Source organism: Somniosus microcephalus, chromosome 10 (genome assembly GCF_052327205.1).
Source record: "Somniosus microcephalus isolate GS21.2 chromosome 10, FLI_Smic_1.0, whole genome shotgun sequence".
Lineage (NCBI taxonomy): Eukaryota > Metazoa > Chordata > Chondrichthyes > Squaliformes > Somniosidae > Somniosus > Somniosus microcephalus.
The window spans coordinates 182642415-182664249 of NC_140996.1; the positions used below are offsets into that span (position 1 = coordinate 182642415).

At 45.6% G+C, this 21835-nt stretch overlaps 1 protein-coding gene across 3 annotated transcripts in view; it reads right to left on the bottom strand.

The window, feature by feature from the left end:
- The window catches only part of LOC147111909 (high affinity cationic amino acid transporter 1-like), a 142077-nt gene that overhangs the window by 46614 nt on the left and 73628 nt on the right, over positions 1–21835 (bottom strand). For all 3 annotated transcript variants that reach the window (XM_085999297.1, XM_085999295.1, XM_085999296.1), the window contains 2 exons: positions 7180–7582; positions 5106–5264 (listed from right to left, as the gene is read on the bottom strand). In XM_085999297.1, coding sequence (XP_085855423.1) covers positions 5106–5264; positions 7180–7549 — 529 coding nt within the window. In that variant the 5' untranslated portion in view covers positions 7550–7582. The remainder of the gene's footprint in view (positions 1–5105; positions 5265–7179; positions 7583–21835) is intronic.

The following is a 21835-nucleotide window of genomic DNA, read 5'->3' on the forward strand; positions in this document are numbered from 1 at the left end:
TAGTAAATACCTATGAACCAACTCCTGTCTTCAGTGTCTTTATCTACACACGGACACTACAGTGGCGACGAAGTGGAAACGGACTTACCTGCAATTCGGCAGCACCTCAAGGACATCGATTCCTCCAGCGTCCAGAAGACTCAAGGAAGTAAGAGAAACTGTGGTTTCACCAGCTGGCCAAGCTGGTGACAGGTACTGCGCTAATCCTTCCTGGGCGTCAGGCTGGAGCTCCAGCGGCAGGCTCTACAGCTGAGACAGGCAGCGAAATCGGAGGCAAGCAATAACGGACTGGGAGGGTGCACTCGAGAGACGGCCGGCGCGGCAAGCAGGTCAGCGTTTAGACCTCCGTCGGGAACGAGTCTCCAACAGTGAATAAACGGAAACCACAGTAAAACAGCGTTGTTATCGGTAGCAGCGGCGGGAAAGCGCCATATCGTTGCTACAGAGAGAGAGAAAAAAAGCACGGGAAGCGCCATATCTTTTCTGAAATGCCTAAATCTGGTAATATTGAGGCTTTTGATGGCGAAATAGAAGATTGGACCACATACGTGGAAAGAGTAGAGGTTTATTGCACTGCAAATGGAATAACAGATGAAAAAAAAGCTTCAGTACTTCTGAACTTAATGGGCGCGAAGACATACGGGCTGTTACGAAATTTAATCACTCCAGCCAAACCAAAGGACAAGACTTTTAAAGAAATTGTTGATACCCTGCAGGAGCATTTAAACCCAACACCGCTGCTGATAGCGGAACGATTCAAGTTCTTCAAGAGAAATCAACACAAGAATGAAAGTAACGCTGATTACCTAACCGAATTAAGAAAGCTATCAAAGTACTCCCAATTCGGAGCAGGACTATCGGATTATCTTCGAGACAAATTTGTTTGCGGTCTCTTAAGTGAAGGAACACAAAAAAGACTGCTTTCTGAAAAAGATTTAACATTGGACAAAGCTTTCAGTATGGCTGTATCATACGAAGCAGCAGCAAAAGGAGCTGCAGAGATACAACAAGAGACACAGGACTTCGGCACCCATAAAATGACACAGGAGTTCGGAAGATGTTATCGCTGCGGCAGATCCACCCATAACCAGAGGGACTGCTGGTTCAAGGGCAAAGCATGCAGGAAATGTGGTAAGATTGGACACATTGCACGGGTATGCCAATCTGGACAAAATAAATCCACTGACAGAAAACAAAAAATCAATAAAGAAAAGTACAGGAAGGTACAAATGATGACGGACAATAGCTCCGAAGACCAGAATAGCGATAGCGACTCCGGAAACAAGAGACTAAGCTGTCTCAAATTACATAATGTACTTGCCAAAGAGGATTACCAAACCATTTGGGTTACCCTCACAATAGCAGGGTCCCCAGTTAAAATGGAGCTAGATACAGGATCAGCTCTAACCGTAATAAATCGACGAGATTACGAGAGGCTATTTTCGCATATACCTCTAAAAGACACATCCATTATCTTAAAAACATATACGGGGCAGAAAGTCTACCCCAAAGGAAAAATAAGGGTGCCTGTGGTATACAACGGCAAAGAAATACAAAAGTTGTATTTATACATTCTACAAGATGGTGGTCCACCGTTGTTGGGACGTGAATGGATAAGGAAGATACGTTTAGACTGGCACTCCATTCAGGCACTGACGGTGACCAGTAAGGAAAAAAACAATGATGACATCATACCTGAACGATTAAAAGACATCTTGGCCAACGCCAAAGAAGTGTTTCAAGAGAAACTAGGAACCTTGAAAGGCATCACCGCCTCAATAAAAGTGGAAGATACAGCAATTCCAAAATTTATTAAGGCAAGACCGGTGCCATACGCAATACGTCCGGCAGTCGAGGCAGAGCTGAAGAATTTGGAAAAGGCAGGCGTATTATCCAAAATAGATTGGAGCGAATGGGCAACACCCATCGTTCCAGTCATGAAAAAAACATTGAAAAATAACTCTGAGGAACAGAAAAAAATTCGCATCTGTGGGGACTTTAAGGTGACTGTAAACCGGGTCCTTCACACGGTACAGTATCCTCTTCCGAGGATAGAAGATATTTTCGCCTCACTATCCGGAGGGAAACGTTTCACAAAAATTGACTTGGCACAGGCATATCTACAGATGGAGGTTGAGGAGACCTCTAAAAAGTATCTCACAATAAACACACACAAAGGCCTGTACCAGTACAATTGACTGGTTTTTGGAATAGCATCAGCTCCAGCTATCTGGCAAAGAGCTATGGAGCAAGTCCTGCAAGGGATTCCGGGGACTCAATGCTACCTAGACGACATCCTTATAACAGGAGAAAACGACAACGAGCACCTTGCCAATTTGGAGCAGGTGCTCACTAGGCTGAAAGAACGGGGCCTACGAGCAAATCGCCCCAAGTGCGAATTTTTCCAAAATCAGATATCATATTGTGGCCACATAATTAATAAGGAAGGGTTGCATAAGTCACCTGGAAAAAATTGAAGCAGTTATAAAAGCCCCAGCACCTCAAAATGTTTCACAATTAAGGTCATTCCTGGGATTAATAAATTACTATCATAAATTTTTACCGAACTTATCAACTATTCTACACCCTCTTAATGATCTTCTACAGACAGGAGTGATTTGGAAATGGAATGAAGACTGTAAACGTGCCTTTCATAAATGTAAAGACTTAATCACATCCGAGAAAATTTTGGCTCATTACAACCCATCACTACCAATCAGACTGGCGTGCGATGCATCCCCTTACGGCATAGGAGCGGTATTGTCCCATAGATTCCCTGATGGCTCGGAACGGCCGATAGCTTTTGCGTCACGCTCATTGAACTCAGCTGAGCGTAACTATGCCCAGATAGACAGGGAAGCACTCAGCCTGGTATGGGGAGTGAAGAAATTCAACCATTACCTACACGGACAAAAATTTACCTTGCTGACTGACCATCAACCCCTCATCTCCATATTCAACCCTAAAAAAGGTGTCCCCATTATGACGGCACAAAGACTACAGAGGTGGTCCCTTTTTCTAGGGGCACACCAATACAACATTGAATACAAAGGGTCAAAACAGCATGGGAATGCTGACGGTTTATCACGCCTACCGTTGCCAACGATAGAAGAGGCACCTACAGTAGACCCAGTAGAGATATTCCACTCTACCATAGTAGAATGTCTACCGGTGACAAATTCTGCCATTGAAAGGGAGACAAGAAATGACCCTACTCTCTCACGGGTCTACGATTTAACAGTGAAGGGATGGCCAGCACATGGCGAACCACTGTTGCCAGCATTCTCGCAAAGAAGAGAACAGCTGTCAGTGTGCCGAGGAACCTTGATGCGTGGATCCAGAGTGGTGATTCCACCCAAACTCCAGGATAAAGTGCTAAAGGAGCTTCACGAGGGGCATCTGGGTGGAGTGAAAATGAAGAACCTAGCTAGGGCGTTTGTATGGTGGCCAGGTATCGATGGAGACATCGAAGACATGACCAAGAGCTGCCTAGGATGCCAGAAGGTCCAAAATGCTCCGCCACAGGCCCCTCTACATCCATGGGAGTGGCCCTCATCTCCCTGGCAAAGGGTGCACATCGACTTTGCTGGTCCATTTATGGACTCAATGTTCTTAATCGCAGTTGATGCACACTCCAAGTGGCCGGAGGTGATAAAGATGTCCTCCACCACCACGGGAAAAACCATCACAGTATTAAGGACCATACTTGCCAGGAATGGGCTGCCAGAGCAGATATGTTCTGATAATGGACCGCAATTTGTGTCCGAAGAATTCAGAAAGTTCTTAAAGAACAATGGGGTAAAGCACTACACGTCCACCCCATACCATCCCGCCACCAATGGATTGGCTGAAAGGTTTGTCCAGACCTTGAAGAAGGCCATCAAGGCCATGGGTAATGAAGACATAAAACTTCAGCACAAGGTGGATAACTTCTTATTTGCATATAGGAATGCAACGCATATGGTTACTAACCAAACTCCCGCCATGATGTTCTACAATAGAAACCTAAGATGCCGGCTGGATTTGGTCAAGCCCAACATCCGAAGGGACGTGGAGAACCAGCAGTTTCAGGGCATGAATGAAAGGCCAACTAGGGCCTTCCAGATAGGCCAACCGGTTTTGGCCCGGGACTACCGTACCGAGAAATGGCAGCCTGGAACTATCTGCACACGATTAGGACCACTGATGTATACCGTGGACCTCGGAGACAGCATAATAAGGCGCCATGCTGACCAAATCATCAAGTCATCTGAAAAGGGACAACCTACACCACCACTCTATACATCTAACGATGAAGTAGAGATACCCATATCTACCTCCGATCCGGTGATACTGGAGCCCGATGAACCCGACACTGGCCTTCAAGCCGAATCAGCCTTGCCAGAAGAACCTACTACACCACCAGAAACTACTACACCCCCCGAGGCGCTATCCGGACCGAGTCAGGAAGCCTCCTGAGAGACTAACTTATAATTAATTAATACAGCCATGTATATTATTTTGCATATAACATGTAATTAATAATTACTTAAAATATGATGTACTAGTTAGCTAGAAGGGGAGGAATTGTGGTGTATGTGCCTTTAAGAGCAATTATGGTGTATGTGCCTTTAAGAGCCCCAGGTGTGCGTAATGCCGGTAATTGCCACTTGGGCTATATAAGCCTGTGTATTGTGTATATCCTTTAGAAAGCCCCCCCAGACTTGCTTAGTAAATACCTATGAACCAACTCCTGTCTTCAGTGTCTTTATCGACACACAGACACTACAATTATGTTTGTGCTGTGAGAGTGTTAAATTTGTAGCAACGATTTCTTAAAGAGGCTGGCCTCAGGACCAATACAAAGGAAGAGTTCGAACTGTCAAGTAACACTACAGAGGCAGTCCAAGCAGGAATGAAAAATATTCCAGATTTGTTGTTTTTCTGCCCAGTATTACTTCCCCCAACCCCCAAAACATAAAGTGCCAATAAAGCTTGAATTTAGTGCAACAGTAAAAACCAGAACCCCTAGTCAAGCCACAGTACTTGTATTTACTGAAGATCACACTACACTTCCATGGTTACTGAAGCTCAGTCAATGATTGTTGACTTAAAAGAACACATGCCTGTTAGCAGTAAGATTATAAATACAGCAAAGATATCTGGGTATTCTGCCAATACTCCAGGAGCCTTCATTGCCATATGTTGACGGCAGAACACTTCGATGTGTTTACCGATGAGCTCATCAAATGTGGCACTCCACGCTCTTGCAACACTTGACGTTCCTGTATTGAAAGAGACAGAAAAAAATCTATTTAAATGTTACCAAATATCGCTTTAGAAATTTGAACCAACACCCCCCTTTATAGAAATGGATGGACAATAAAAGGAATAGGTATTAGCAGGTTCAGATATTCAAGCTGCACATTCTGTGTAGTATTAGTGTTCAACATATCCATTTGTATACTTAAACCATTAAATTTTGGCTCCAGATTGAAGCAATATTTCAGAGAAAGCAAGTACTTTGCACTGCAAACAAGTTGATCTATGAAATGTATTATTGCCTTTTTTCAGATGATTTTTTTCTGGCTACTCTGCTAGTTGCAACATTTTGCAGCATTAGACTAGTACCAACTATATGGAGAATGAATTCACTCTGAAATCATCATACAATATTTCAGTATGACAAACCACACAGTTTGCACGTAGCACTAACTTGTTCAAGAGCAGTGGGCATCTTACTAAAGGAGACTAAAGGCAAGTTCTCCGAGTCTCCATAAGGCCCGATATGTCAGGCAGGACTAAAAAAAACACCGAACAGCTTCTGAATTTATCAGGAAATTGAATTGTCCACAATCATAGGGGTTAGTGTGCCGCTCCGCGTGGAACTTCTCAGTATTGCACTTGAAATCCCAATCAGATAATGTAGCTACACCAGCAGTTGAACAGCTGATATATTTGATGCTTTCCTCTCACACACACATATGATTGGATTTTGAGATTACATTTGCATAAAGTCCTGCAACTCACCCAACCCTCATTAAGCAGAAGTACTGCAAGTGGACGTCCAACTCAATCAAACCCAATCTCTGAAGTATGGACTGCAAATTCCTATTATTAAATCAAGTGTCAAAAGCATACTGCACACACCCGCCACCCTGCTGAGCATACACAACAAACTTAGGAGGGCTGTTGGTTTGCGGTCCCAACACCTCTGTCTCCTCCCCCACCCACTGAGCTTACATTCTACGTTTGGTCCAAAAGCAAAATTCTCTTTCCTCACCCTGTGCGCCAGAGTATCTGCTTAATTGGTGGTTTGAGATTCTGTGGCCTAGAACATCAAACCACCAATTAAGCAGATATTCAGGCACAGAATCACAAACCCATAACTTAAACCCCCACCCAAAGAAGAAATATTGGGATCAGACCAAATTCCTCAATGTTTTTTTCTTAAATGAGCAGATAAGCAAATGCACTGACATTTATTTCTTTAAACGAGTTGATTTCCTGTGGTACTGCACATGTGTAGTCAAGACCAAGTGCTGCCCTCAGGTCAAGCAAGGTTAGAGGTTGGGAGGATAATTGCTTCAAAAAAAGAGGAAGGAGATGGGGAAGAAAGGGGGAGACGAGAGAGTGAGAGTGGGACAGAGTGGAGGAGAGGCAGCAACAGAAGGGGAGGAAAGGAGTAGAAAGGGGAAAGGGAAGTGGATGGGGGGGGGGGGGAAAATAGGTCAGAAGACAGGAGGGGTAATTATTCTTGTGTGAACCTCAACTGTGAGTGTTGGCAAACTATTTGATTGAAGAGGCCATTACAGCAGAGTATGATCTTGCTCTCGCCTGATGTGCCCACATGAGCTCTTTTCCAGCACTAGACATTGAATTGTATTAAAGAAGCAAGAAACCTGCCTCAGTTTTCCCCTCCCAAGCCCAGATATGCTGAAGCCAACAGCAGCACCCAAACAGCTGAGATCAGGTAACTGAGCCAAACACAAAGCTGGCATTGAACCTGGGATCTTCATCTGTATGCCTCAGTACCACGCTGATTTACCCAATATGCCATCTGAGAAACTCGCCATCCATCTTCATTCATGATGGCAAGCCAGAGCAGACATCAAATCCCTAATCCTGTCAATGCTGAATACAACACCGACACCAGTGAAATGCTCAGTGTGTAAATTTCTGCAGCAATACTGCACTTACCGATTACATAAGAAAGGATTAGATTCCATCCAGTGATGAAAGCCCACAGTTCCCCAACTGTAACATAGCTGTAGAGATAAGCAGAACCTGTCTTTGGGACTCTAGCACCAAACTCTGCATAACAGAGGCCGGCAAGCACAGATGCCAAAGCAGCAATCAAGAATGAGATAACGATGGCAGGGCCAGCATTTTCCCTGGCCACTGCTCCAGCCAGCACATAAACACCTGCTCCAAGGGTACTGCCGACACCAAGGGCAACCAAGTCCACTGTAGTCAAACATCTAGCAAGCCTGGTTTCTTCATTACTGCAGTCCACATATTTACGGCGAAACAGCTGGCGTCCAAAATAAATAAGTGGTTTACAATCCATCTCTCAAGACCAGATTTGCTGTAAGACACAAACCTAAAATAAAAAAAAATAAATACATTGATGAGAAGAAAACCTCCTTTGCTATTCAAAAGTATTTTTTTGAAAATCTATCCGAGTTACACTTAATTATCTATAAACAAGATAGAAGGCAGTACTTAAGCCAACAAAATAAGGCCGTATGATGTGCTGCAATAATGTACTGTACATTTTTCAGAATAATCAGCCATAATACATGACAACGTTGTATATTGTCACAAGTCCCTATTCCATGGATATTATTTTTAATCAATTCTACCCAAAATATCACCATTCTAATTTTTTTTTCTAATTACATTATCTTGAACATAATTTAGAAACCATTCTTGACAGTCCAGTTAACACACAAGAACTAGGAGCAGGAATAGGCCACTTGGCCCCTCGAGCCTGCTCCGCCATTCAATAAGATCATGACTGATCTTGGGATCAAAGCCACTTCCCCGTCCGCTCCCCATAACCCTTCACTCCCTTATCTTGCAAAAATCTATCTCCACCTTAAATGTATTTAATGAGCCAGCCTCCACAGCTCTCTGCGGCAGAGAATTCCAGGTTTATGACCCTCAGAAGAAATTCCTCATCTCAGTTCTAAAAGGGCGACCCTTTATTCTAAAACTGTGTCTCCGCATTCTAGATTTCCCCACGAGGGGAAACATCCTCTCTGCATCTACCTTGTCGAGCCCCCTCAGTATCTTATATGTTTCAAGAAGATCACCTCTCATTCTTCTAAATTCCAATGAGTATAGGCCCAACCTGCTCAACCTTTCCTCATAAGACAACCCCCTCATCTCTGGAATTAACCTAGTGAATCATCTCTGAACTGCCTCCAATGCAAGTATATCCTTCCTTAAATAAGGAGACCAAAACTGTACACAGTACTCGAGGTGTGGTTTCACCAATACCCTGTACAGTTGTAGCAGGACTTCCCTGCTTTTATACTCCAGCCCCTTTGAAATAAAGGCTAACATTCCATTTGCCTTTTTGATTACTTGCTGTACCTGCATGCTAACTTTGTGTGTTTCATGCACAAGGACCCCCAGGTCCCTCTGAATTGTAGCATTTTGTAATCTCTCTCCATTTAAATAATAATTTGCTTTTTTATTTTTCCTGCCAAAGTGTATAACCTCACACTTTCCCACATTATACTCCATCTGCCAAATGTTTGCCCACTCACTTAGCCCGTCTATATCCCTTTGCAGATTCGGAGAGTCCTCTGCACAACTTCCTTTCCCACCCATCTTTGTATCATCCGCAAACTTGGCTACATTAATGACTTGGGTGAAGGGACCGAGTGTAATGTAGATTGTAAATAGTTGAGGCCCCAGCACCGATCCCTGTGGCATTCCACAAGTTACCATTTGCCAACCGGAAAATGATCCATTTATCCTGACTCTCTGCTTTCTGTTAGTTAGCCAATTCTCTATCCATGCTAATATATTACCCTCAATTCCGTGAGCTCTTATCTTATGCAGTAACCTTTTATGTGGCACCTTATCAAATGCCTTCTGGAAATCCAAATACACCACATCCACTGGTTCACCTTTGTCCACCCTGCTTGTTACATCCTCAAAGAACACCAGCAAATTTGTTAAACATGATTTCCCTTTCATAAAACCATGCCGACTCTGCTTGACTGCATTATGATTTTCCAAATGCCCTGCTACTGCTTCCTTAATGAAGGACTCCAGCATTTTCCCAATGACAGATGTTAGGCTAACTGGTCTATAGTTTCCTGCTTTCTGTCTCCCTCCTTTCTTAAATAGGGGTGTTACATTTGCGGTTTTCCAATCCACTGGGACCTCTCCAGAGTCCAGGGAATTTTGCTATATTGCAACCAATGCATCCACTATCTCTGCAGCCACTTCTTTTAAGACCCTGGGATGCAGGCCATCTGGTCCAGGGAACTTGTCTTTTAGTCCCATTATTTTACCAAGTACTATTTCCTTAGTGATATTGATTGTCTTTAGTTCCCCCCTCCCTGTGGCCCTTTGATTATCCATTATTGGGATGTTGTTAGTGTCTTCACAGAATCACAGAAACCCCACCGTGAAGACAGATACAAAATATTTGTTCAGAGTCTCTGCCATTTCCCCGTACACCAGTTAATTCCCATGTCTCATCCTCTAAGGGACCAATGTTTACTTTAGCTACCTTCTTCCTTTTTATATACCTGTAGAAGCTCTTACTATCTGTTTTAATGTTTCTTGCCAGTTTGCTCTCATAATTCATCTTCTCCCTCTATTATTTTTTTTAGTCATCCTTGCTGGTTTTTTTAAAATCTCCCAATCCTCTGGTCTCCCACCAATCTTGGTAACATTGTATGCCTTTGTTTTCCATTTGATACCATCCTTTACTTCCTTAGTTAGCCACGAGTGGTGCTCCCTTCTCTTAAAATCTTTCTTTCTCACTAGAATATATTTTTGCCGAGAGTTATGAAATATCTCCTTAAATGACCGCCACTGCATTTCAACTGTCTTACCCTTTAATTTATTTTTCCAGTCCACTTTAGCCAATTCTGTCCTCATGCCATTTTAATTGCCTTTGTTCAAGATCAGGACACTGGTTTGAGATAAAACGTTCTCACCCTCCAACTGAATTTGAAATTCAACCATGCTATGATCACTCTTTCCTAGAGGATCCTTTACTATGAGATCATTTATTAATTCTGTCTCATTACACAGTACCAGACAAGAAAGCCTGCTCCCTGGTTGGTTCCATTACATGCTGTTCTAGGAAACCATTCCGGATGCACTCCTCCTCAAGGCTACCATGGCCAATTTGATTTGTCCAATCAATATGGAGATTAAAATCACCCATGATTATTACCATACCTTTTTTACAGGCCTCCATTTTTGTTGATTTATACTCTGTCCAACAGTATTGCTACTGTTCGGAGGCCTGTAAACTATGCCCACCAGAGACTTTTTCCCTTTATTATTTTTTTATCTCCACCCAAACTGATTCTATATCTTGATCTTCTGAGCCAATATCACTTCTCACCACTGCACTGATCCCATCCTTTACCAACAAAGCCACCCCACCTCCCTTTCCTTTCTGTCTATCCTTCCGAATTGTCAAATACCCTGAAATATTCAGTTCCCAGCCCTGATCACCTTGCAACCACGTCTCTGTAATGGCGATCAGATCATACCCATTTGTATCCATTTGTGCCGACAACGCATCTATCTTGTTACAAATGCTGCGTGCAGATATAGAGCTTTTAACTTTATCTTTTTACTCATCAACCATTAGTAAAGCGGTGAAGATCCTGTCGTCAAAATGTATGTGTATATTTTAAATAGCAGAATCAAAACATTTCTTCAATTTAAAACAGACATGACATTTTAGATTCAAAATGTAGCCTTCTGATGGTCAATGGATCTCTACAATGTATACGTAACTGAATAATTCAGCCTCAATCGATTGACCAGCAAGAAAACAATTGATCAGCAATACAATGTCAGCCAAGTGATGTACAGAACAGTATATCTAATGACATTCCACCTTTCAACTTCCTACCTCAGAGACCTACAGCGCAGTCCTTCCTCAAAACAGAAATGTTGCTAATATTACTACAAAATGGAGCAGCCAAAATGTTCTGTATACGAACATGTGCCATGGAATGTGTGCTCACACCTGTGCAATACCCTTCCAAACAACAAGATCCTGATCTCCATAACAGAGGAGAAATGGCGAACCACCCGCCAATAACCTAGCTGCATAGGCAGAAGCTTAAAGGCAGATCATCTCTCCACTCCAACAGCTGGGAAAAGGGAGACAGCAGAGCAGAGGAGAACACCACAAGGAAAGAGATGGCGATACTCGTAGTTAACATGCAGCAGTAAATAATAATCCAGTCCATTCCCATTGGGGCAAATGCCTCAAATGGTCAGGTAGAGATCAGGAATTTGCCATATGGCAAAGCAAAAGCACAAATCTGAATCCTACCATTCCATTGCGAGGCATAGCTCATTGATTGGTGATTGACCAAGAACCATGTGCCGATTTAAAATGACTTGTGCAGTGTCAATTCAGGTTGAAGCAAGAAAAGCTAGGGTAAGAACTGCTTTGGTCTCAATGTGTTGCAGCACAATAACCGTCAACAATTTGCATTTCTTGAACACCTTTATCATACAAAAATGTTCTAAGATTCTGCACAGAGATGTGAGGAAAACAGGTAAGATTGGAAGGGATGACCAGATGCTAGGCTGATGGGGTATGCTTTAAGGAGAATTCAAAAGGAAGAGAGGAAGGTGAAAAGGCATAGGGATTTATGGAAGAATTCCAGAGAGTGGAACCTAGGCAACTGAAGGCACTGCAGCCAATGTTGGGGCAAAGGGAGGACGGTGATGTTAGGCTAGAACACAGGAAGTTTTACTCTTCATCCCATCCAAGCTATACCTGATCTGGCAGTGCTTAACCAGCCAATGTCAAAAGTAGAAATGCACAGATGTACATAGAAAGACAAAAGTTACAATACAGAAACAGGCCATTTGCCCTAGAAGTCCATGTCGGCCTTGAGCCTTCACCTGAGCAAATAGTCCTAATCACATATACCTGCCCTGTTCCCATTTCACTATCGCCTTTTACAACATCCACCATTCAATCTAATCTTAAATGCTGACCTAGTTCCTGCCTCAACCGCTAACCCGGGAAGGGAATGCCACACCCTCACAATTCACTATTTAAAGAAGTCTCCCTTCTCTCGGCTCTAAATCTTGGCCTGCAGTTTCTACTTGGTTGCACTGGGGGGGTTTTTGGCCCAATTCGCCTGAAAAATCAGTGAAATCAGTACAAAAGATCGCGAAATTTTAAACGCAAATTGCGTTTAGCACAACTAGACTTTTCCGCAATCTTTTGTGCTAGTTTTAAAAACAATGCGCTAGAAGCCAACCCCACCCACAAAACTGGCCACACCCCAGATCAAATTAATCACCATTGGGAGTTTCCACTAATTGTGCTCGTTTACAGGTCTTCGAGGAGGCCCTAAACATTAAACTAGAACTTTTGGGCACAAGGGCGCTAATTTTTTAATATTGGGTTACTCACAGGTAGTGAACTAGACACCAATTAAAATGCTTACTTTTTGTGATAGACCCATTTTCAGCTGTAATAATCACACTGCACCAAGTTACCAGTAGCTGAGGGGTCCACAATGAGAAACCATGGATACAAGATTAAACATAGAGGTAGAGTTTCCACTTTGGGCGCAATTGGCAATCTGGGTGCAAATTTCATCCAAAATTGCCACTCAAATATATCAAGGAATTTTTTTTTTTTTTTTTTTTTTTAAAAAGCAAAAAGCACACTTTAAATGTTCTAAAACACTGCCTAATTGTGCTGGCTCATGGCAGATTTCACATTCAGCGACATGCAAATGAGTGAGCGAAAATTAGAGGAAAGAAAAACTTCTCAAAGCTAGCACAATTTTGGACAAAATTTGCACCCGGATCACCGGCTGCATCCAAAGCGCAAATTCTACCTTCTTTTATTGAATCTTGTATCCACGGGTCCTCATTGTAGACCCCTCAGCTACTGGAAACAGTCCGTTTCTATCTACCCTGCACCATCCTTGCATATACCCCTAACCTGCGTTGTTCAAATGAAAAAAGCCTCACCTTGCTCAGTATAAACATTTGCCAAAAATATTAAATTAACAATTTTTAAAGTAGTTCAAAATAATCTATAGGCCTTTAAACCCCAAACTTGGCATTACTTAATCATTACTACTTAACTTACAAGACAATGCTAGAAAGAACCAGCACATCAGCAGTTGCCAGAGAAAGGGCTGCATTTCTTTCTCGATCTCCAAATTTCTTGATTCGCCTCATCATCTTCTCAATTTTGTTTTTTAGCATCTCAATTTAGAACAAATTGCATACGTCAGTCACGTTAAAAGCAAGTTTCTGCTAATAAAACAAAAATCCCAAGATTCCCTAAAATGAGCTCCAGTTTCAGCCAGGTTATCAACTGGATGAGTCAGGGGATTATAGGGCAAGTAGAGGTATGGAATTACTCCACAGAGAAGGAACAAGAGAGAGAGTCAGGTGGTGAATCAACCCGAGCTACTCACATACACGTCCTAGCAGCTAGTAAATAAAAAAATAATTGGCTGGAGAAGTGAGGTTATCATTTTAAAATGATTAAAATATTGAAAGTTTATGCTAAATTGTTCTCAGACACCGTTTATGATAATATTCGTAGGTTTTATCTGCATAGCCTTGAGGCAAACTGTGAGAAACCTACACCACCAGTGTATGCAATGTGCTTTCAGAATGGATAAGGACAAGAGCAACAAACATGAGAAATAGATGTTACTTATACACATTACTCTTATGATTGTAAAAATAGCTCTTTCCCAGAAGGAACTATAGGGGGTACATATCAGAGGTACTGTACTTACCCAGAGATCTTCCATTGTTGGAAATCATTTTGGAAGCTTTCGTTTTATATAAATTTTATTACTTACGGTGTTCCTCCATCTCCGGGAGTTTGCTTGCTATAAATGTGGATCCCATTCAGCATATCCTCCACTGAACAGGATTTGTTTCGCCAGTCTCGGCATAATTGTCTAATCATAGATTCAGTTACTGTCTAAAATGAACTTGTCCAACCATAAAGATAACACTGGTCATTATATGCTTTGTACTGCTGTGTTCAATGAGACGCATGCATACCATCAACAACTTGCATTTATTTAGCACCTTTAACACTGGGAGGAACTGTTCTTAATGAGTGTGGCTGAGGACTCAGCAAGCCCCATCCAGTAATCGATCGAACTTTCAGTGCAAAGACCTGAGAACAGACCGGTCTAACAATACAGGCATGGCCGCCACTGGCGTTCTCAGAACATGGCGATGGCAAACTCATGCCCTACGATTGATGACAGACCAGTAGTTTAAACAGAGATCTTTCTGCCTATTCAGTGATTTACTAAATTAGTCAAGTAGTAATGCTCGACTACAACCAAATCTACCCAATTTGCAATTTAGATGTGCTTTCTTACTTTTTCTTTCCCATTACTTTTTCTTTATTATTTTCTCCCTTTGCCCCATCTCCTCAGTCCTTCCTTCCCCCCACCTTTATATTTTCCCCTCTTCAACTCTTCTGAATTCAAACCTTTCAACTGGAATGTACTATGATGGGATGTTAAACTGAGACCAGTCCTGCAGATGAGATGAGATTATTAAACAGAGTCCCGTACGTTTGTTGCAGTGGCTTATATAAAGAGCAAGGAGTTTTCGGTGTCCTGTCCAACATCCTTTCCTCAATCAGTATGGCCAAAAAACAGATTAACCGGTAACTCTATCTCCGTGCTGTTTGTGGAACATTGCTGGTGCAGAACTGCCGGTCACATTTCCCTACGTAACAACACTCACTGCACTAAAAGTAATAGTAATTCATTGTATGAATCACAAGCATTTTGAGGTGATAAAGTGCTAATTAAATTCAAAGTTGTTATAGATGTATTGTATCCTATGTTGCACATGAGATTAGCTATATTCCTCTGAAAACAGTACAAATAAAAATAGTGTGCGAGTATAAGGCACCCATTTATTTTTAAAGATTTGTCACCATTTCCCGTATTGTGTGTCTTGGTGCATCTCACCCATGGCTGCACAGAAGGTCAGCTCCTCCCAAGCCCTGCACACACTTGCTCTGAATCCAGTCAGTGCAAAATGCAAAACAGTAACCGGCAGTGACTTTTCCTCTGATTTTTCGTCCCACCGTCACAAGTGGTGGCTTCCATTGGCTCAGTGGCTTACTACTATAGAGCACAGAATTTCCTTCAGAACTTGGAAATGGCAGGCGGACATTAAACCTGCCGAGCAGTCAGTCACTCTACAGTACTCAGATAGTGAGTTAGTAGCTACTAAAGTCAGAAATTTTAGGGATTTAGTAAATTATCAAGCCCCAAGTAAGGTGAGTTATTAGAAGGTATTCCATCCTAGAAAACCTAAGAGAAAGGCAAGATACCAATATATTGTGTGCCATGCTCCAGGTGTGCCAGGTATGCCTCTGTGCTATTAAACCAGTGAGTAAAAGTAACAAGCGAAAGAAACCAAAAAAAGGATACTTGCTGGGTGGTGGCAGCAAGCCTCCAAATTCTGCCTCCCCAACCTCGTCAAGAGACTAAGGCCTAGAAATTCGGTTGGTAGCGCCAGCGATTAGCGCCTAAAGAGCCCGAGAATTGGGGCGTTACCCAATGTTCGGGCGGGCGCGGTGAATATTGCGCCACCTCCCATATTGAGTATTCTTTTAGCGCCGGCGCTAACTCTTTGCGCGCACCCAGGCAGATCATGACGTCATTCCAGTGTGCAACGCCTTTTTGGCGCCCCGGACCGGATATTGGGTGGCGCCCGGAACCTTTGCGCCTAGCGCGGTTAGTGACAGTTCAATGGAATGCTACCAGGCCCTTCTCGTAGTCGGGGGGCGCTATTTAAAGGGGACAGCTCTAGTATAAAAGCTGCAGCCACTTGGCCTGTTCATTGTGATCGTTGCTGGAGAGAGTTGGTGAGCTACTGTGGAGCAGATTTTTTGGAATTTAGTCTTCGAATACTTGGGACCTTCAAACCTGTCCGGAGCAGCTGGAGCGCTACACCTAACAGCGTTTTGACTGACTGGCATTAGAATGGGAGCTGCTTTGGATGGCAACGTCCTCATGGCCGGACACTGTGAAGGGGCAGAGAGACGGCAGGAGAGAGGGCCGGGATTGGCCAGAAGGAGGGGGGGGCAATGGAGGTCGGCCAATCCGAGGGTACACTGCGAGGGTATTCAGGCAGCAGGTCTCATACCTTGCAATGTCAGAGGAGCAGTGTGTGCGAAGGCTCCGATTCGGGAAGGAGGTTGTAACTGAGCTGTGCCACCTGCTTGCTCAGGATCTGCAGCCGCGTCTACGGTGCAGGACCTCTGTTGCCCTCAATTTCTATGCCACCGGATCCTTTCAGGCAGCCACTGGGGACATTGTGAATATCTCTCAGTTTGCAGTCCATTGTTGCATCCGGCAAGTTACAGCTGCCCTTTATAGATTAAGGCGTCAATTCATCACCTTCCCTCTGAGCCTGGAGAAGCAGGCGGAGCGCGCGCAGGGCTTCGCTGCTATTGCGGACTTCCCCATGGTGCAGGGGGCGATTGATTGCACACACGTGGCTTTGCGGGCGCCATTGCTCAATCCTGAGGACTTCCGCAACCGCAAGGGGTTCCACTCCCTCAATGTGCAGCTGGTCTGTGACCACCGCCAAATGATCATGGCAGTTAATGCCCAATTCCCAGGGAGCAGCCACGATGCCTTCATCCTGCGGCAGACCTCAGTTTGTGACCTTTTTGAGGGGCCGGCTCGCCCACGAGGCTGGCTTCTTGGGGACAAGGGCTATCCTCTCTGCCCATGGCTCATGACACCACTCCGTTTGGCCGCCACCCCAGCAGAAGAGCTGTACAACAGCAGCCATCAGGCGACCAGGAACATTGTAGAGCACACTATTGGTGTGCTCAAACAGCGTTTCCGCTGTCTGGACCATTCGGGGGGAGCCCTGCAGTACTCGCCGGAGCAAGTGGGTCACATCGTCGTCGTCTGCTGCATGCTCCACAACTTGGCGATTCGACGCACCCAGCCAATGCCAGCTGTCCCTCAAGGTCCAGCAGAGCAGGCGGACGAGGAGGAGGAGCATGCGGACGAGGAGGAGGAGGAAGATGGGAGGGCTCCTAAAAGTGGAAGGGCCATCCGTCAGAGGCTCATCAGGACTCGGTTCCAGGCCCCTCTGGCGGAATGATGGGTGTCATTCGTCCTGCGCACTGCGGATCTTTGAAAGGCTCTTAAGGCCAGCATGACTGTAAATAGTTACGTGTACCATTGCAAATTAAAACTTTTCTTTATTGTCACAAAAGTCCTTCCTGCCAGCATAACAATCTCATGTCAACAGAAACCATAACTAACAAAATAACAGTTAACTCTTCGGCAAAGCCGCAAAACTAAAGAACCATTTCCAACTATCACAACAGGTGAGGGAGTCCTTCAATTTGGCCAAAGAAACGTCTCTGCACCTCCCTCTACTGCTGACCCCTTGATGGAGAACGACTTCTCTTTCGCGGACGGCCCCGTCCCTCCCTGCTGCTCCTACGTAATTGAACCCCAGTGGCGGGGTCAAGGCTGGGGGAAGCCTGCTGACTGTGTGGAAGCGCAGAAGCCCGAGGGACGGCCTGGCCGACCTCTGGTCTTGGAGGGTGCGGACGCAGGGTGCTTGATCTGAGCATGGCTGGAAGCAGTGTGCCCTGCAGGTGGTGGCAGCTGCACTGCAGACGTACCAGCGGTGGCATGTGCAATGGTCACCTGCCGAGAGGACACCTGCACCATGGTCGGACGACACACTGGCGCTCTGAGGGGACCGGTTCGGCTCAACTGCCACAATTGCCTGCTCTACTGATTCCTGGCCTTGTATGGTACTGGAAGGGCCCGGGGTGATCCTAGCTGATGCTGATAGGGTGGCTGCAGTGAAAGTTCGCGTTGCCTCAATCTGGGTGTGGACGAGGCCAGCAAGTGACTGCGTGGCAGCAGTGAGAACCTGTGTGGCAGGTGCCAGTGCTTCGGAGTAGCCCTGGACAGTTCTTTCCATTGCTTCGGACAAGGCCGGAGCAGTCCGTTCCACTGCCTCGGACAAGCCCTGGACAGACCTTTCCAGGGATTGTCCAAAGCTCTGAACAGTCCTTTCCATTGCAGCCTCGAAGCCCTGGACAGTCCTCTCCATAGCAGCCTCGAAGCCCTGGACAGTCCTCTCCATTGCTGCTCCAAAGTCCAACACACTCTTTGCCAGTGTTTCTATCGACTGAGGCATCCTCCCCACTGCAGCCATCAGTTCAGTGTGCCTGAGCCGGGCCTGGGTGCTCATTTCAGCAAGGCTACGCACCTCCTCTGCACTCTGTGCAGCAGTCATCACTCCCTGCCTTGCCCTCCGGGGAGCCGGTGGCTGAACTTGCCTACCCCCCCGCGCTGCTGCATGCCGCTTGTTCCGGCAACTGGCTCATCAGCAGAGCACCCCCCTCCCCTCCAGGGAACTACTATCCCCAGTCTGCAGATGTGTAGGCTCCCGAGGCTGGAACGGATGGTCCGGCTTCCTCCTGATCCTCGCCTCCGGAGGCACTGGCACTGGCAGCTTCAGGGCCCGGATCCCGAGCTGGTGATGCAGCATCTGAAAGCAGGGAGGTGGAAGAGTGGCTTTAGCAAAAGGACAGGTTGGCAGCAAGGCATGCCAGATTGCGGCAAGGCTCTGACATGGCTGCACACTGAGGAAGCATGCTGGCGGGAGGACCAAGTGGCAAGAGACAGCTGAAAAAGGTGAGCCTTACCCTCGCTGTCGAGAAGGGGGTCGGCAGCTGCAGTGGTAACATGACCACTCAGACGTCCTCCAAGAATCTGGTGCACTCTCCTCGAGATCCGTGAGAGTGACCACTTGGAGGTCCGCCACCGGTTCGACGCTGGTCCTTTCGGATCGTCACCAGCTTGGACTGCAGGGGAAAGAAGGGGAAGCTCTGTTACATGATGCCCTGAGTGATCATCTCATGCCCCCCATGGTGCAAGAGCCCTTACATAATGCCTTGAGAGAGCATCTCATGCCCCCCATGGTGCAAGAGCCCTTACATGATGCCTTGAGTCAAATGTGCATGTGTGTGCCCAGAAAGGGCCATGGGTGCTTGCTGACAGATGGCCATTGGGGCATCATGGCAACAGGGTGCGCGAAGTCAGGTGCAGATGGAGGGAATCAGAAGTTTGCATAAACAACACTCACCCTAACGACCCGAGTGAGGTCGTTGAATTTCTTCCTGCACTGAACAGGGCTCCTGGTCGCCATGCTGCTGGAGTTGACCCTCTGAGAAACATCCCTCCAAGCTCAGCGGTAATCCTTTTGATTCGGCCTCCTGCCATTGTCAGGATACAGAACATCTCGACGGCGCTCCACTGCGGACACCAACTCCTCCAGAGCCTCAGTGCTGAAGCGCTCTGCTCTCTGTCTCACCTTCTCCATCCTGACCAAGTTTTTTGCGCCAGAGAAGGAAGAGCGCCGATTCTGAGGCCTACAGGGGGTTGAGTGTGGAAGCTGAGGTTGACTGACCCACCCCTTTAAAGAGCCGGCCGGCGCCTAGAAGTCTCGTGGTTATTGGTAATTGAGATCACCTGCGCTGCGCCCGTCCGTGCCGATATTGGGTAGCGCCGGAAGTTTTGCGCCTTAGGAGGCCCGTGCAACGTCTGAATTCGCGCCTCAATCCCCTTTGGGGGCGATGCGACCCAATATCGCGCCAGGCGGCGATAAGTTTCGTCTGGCTATAAACTTTGCGCAGTGCCAGTTCTAACGCCTCAAGCGGGGCTATACCCAATTTCTAGGCCTAAAGTCCACTGATGTCTAGGTCCAGCTTCTTAAATCTGGATTGCTCCCTCACATTGGGAGGTCTCCTGGCAATGCACATCTCCAAGGGTATAAAAGTAAACACTATCTGCTGACGCAGAGTGGTCTGCAGAGTAATCGAAACAGATTGTTAAACTTGGGAATTTGGAGAGTGGGAATTCGGAGCAGAGGGGGAAGAGGTGCTGCTTTTTGCCTCCAATACTTGTAGTGCTTTGTATTACAGGTAAATATTTAATTTCACCTACCCAGAACTTAAACTAGATCTAGTAATGTTAAAAACTAAAGTAGAAGCAAAGTTAATTAAATACAAAAATTTCAATTAACTAAATAAATAAAACAAGGTTACAAAGGGATGGCAGTGTAGGTGGTGTGTCGCAACTGCAGCAAGGGGGAGTTTGCAGAGAGCATCGCGATCCTGGACAACCATGTCTGCAGTAAGTGTCTGCATCTCGGGGAACTTCAGCTCAGAATTGTTGAGCTGGAGTCCCGAGGTGCAAACTTTGCAGGGCATCAGGGACGGGGAGAGTTATCTGGACACTTTGATCCAGGATGCAGTCACACCCCTTAGGTTAGGTAGTGGTACAGGTCTGGTTAGTTGTCAGGGACAGGTGGGTGTGACTGCAACTCCGGTAGGTAAGGGGACTCCAGGTGCCGTGCTGGAGGAGCCTCAGACATTGCACTTAGCCAACAAGTTTGAGGTTCCCGCTGGCTATGTGGACGAGTCAAAGTCTGCAGGGTGGATGAGCAATCTGGCCACAGCACCATAGTACAGGAAGCCATTCAAATGGGGGGAAGTGAAAATGAATGTTGTAGTGATGGGGGGCAGTATATTCAAGGGGATGTATACGGTTCTCTACAGACGCAACCCTGAGTTCCAAAGGCTGCATTGCCTGCCCGGTGCCAGGGTTAAAGATACCTCCTCGTGGCTGGTGAAGAATGTGGAGGGGAAGGGGGAGGATCCAGTTGTTGTGATCCACGTAGGAACCAACGACATAAGTAGAACTAGGAATGTGCGTGTTTGGGGAGCTAGGGTCCAAATTAAAAAGCAGAACCTCAAAAGGTAATAATCTCTGGATTGTTACCCAAGTCACGTGCAAATTGGCATTGGGACAAGCAGATCAGACAGTTAAATGTGTGGCTCAAAAAGTGGTGTGGGAGGAAGGGTTTTCGATTCATGGGGCACTGGCACCAGTACTGGGGAAAGAGGGAGCTGTTCTGTTGGGACGGCCTCCGCTTAAACCGGGCTGGGACCAGTGTTCTGGTGAATCGAATAACTAGGGCTTTACACTAAAAAGCCGGTGGTGGGGGGGGGGGGGGGCGGTTGGTGATCAAATGAGGGGAAATTTAGAAATCTAAATGAGAAAAGTCAAGGCCATGGAGCAGTGTAGCGATTTGGGGAAAGATAAGCAGAGTGTGACAGGAAAGGACAGAGTTAAACGGTAAAAGTGCATCAGTGACAAAGGTGAAAGCAGGGAATAATGGTAAAAAGTTAAAATTAAAGGCTCTTTACGTAGCATTCATAACAAGATAGACAAATTAGTGACCGAGATAAATGGCTTTGATCTAATAGCCATTAGAGACGTGGTTGCAAGGCGACCAAGGTTGGGAACTAAATATTCCAGGAGACTTGATCTTTCGAAAAGACAGGCAGAATGGAAAAGGAGGGGCGTAGCCCTGATAATAAAGGATGATACAAGGACAGTAGTGAGAAAGGATCTTGGCTCGGAAGATTAGGGAGTAGAATCAGTATGGGTGGAGATAAGGAATAACAAGGGGCAGAAAACACTGGTAGGAGTAGTTTATAGGCCGCCAAACAGTAGCTATACCATTGGGACAGAGTATTAATCAACAAATAATA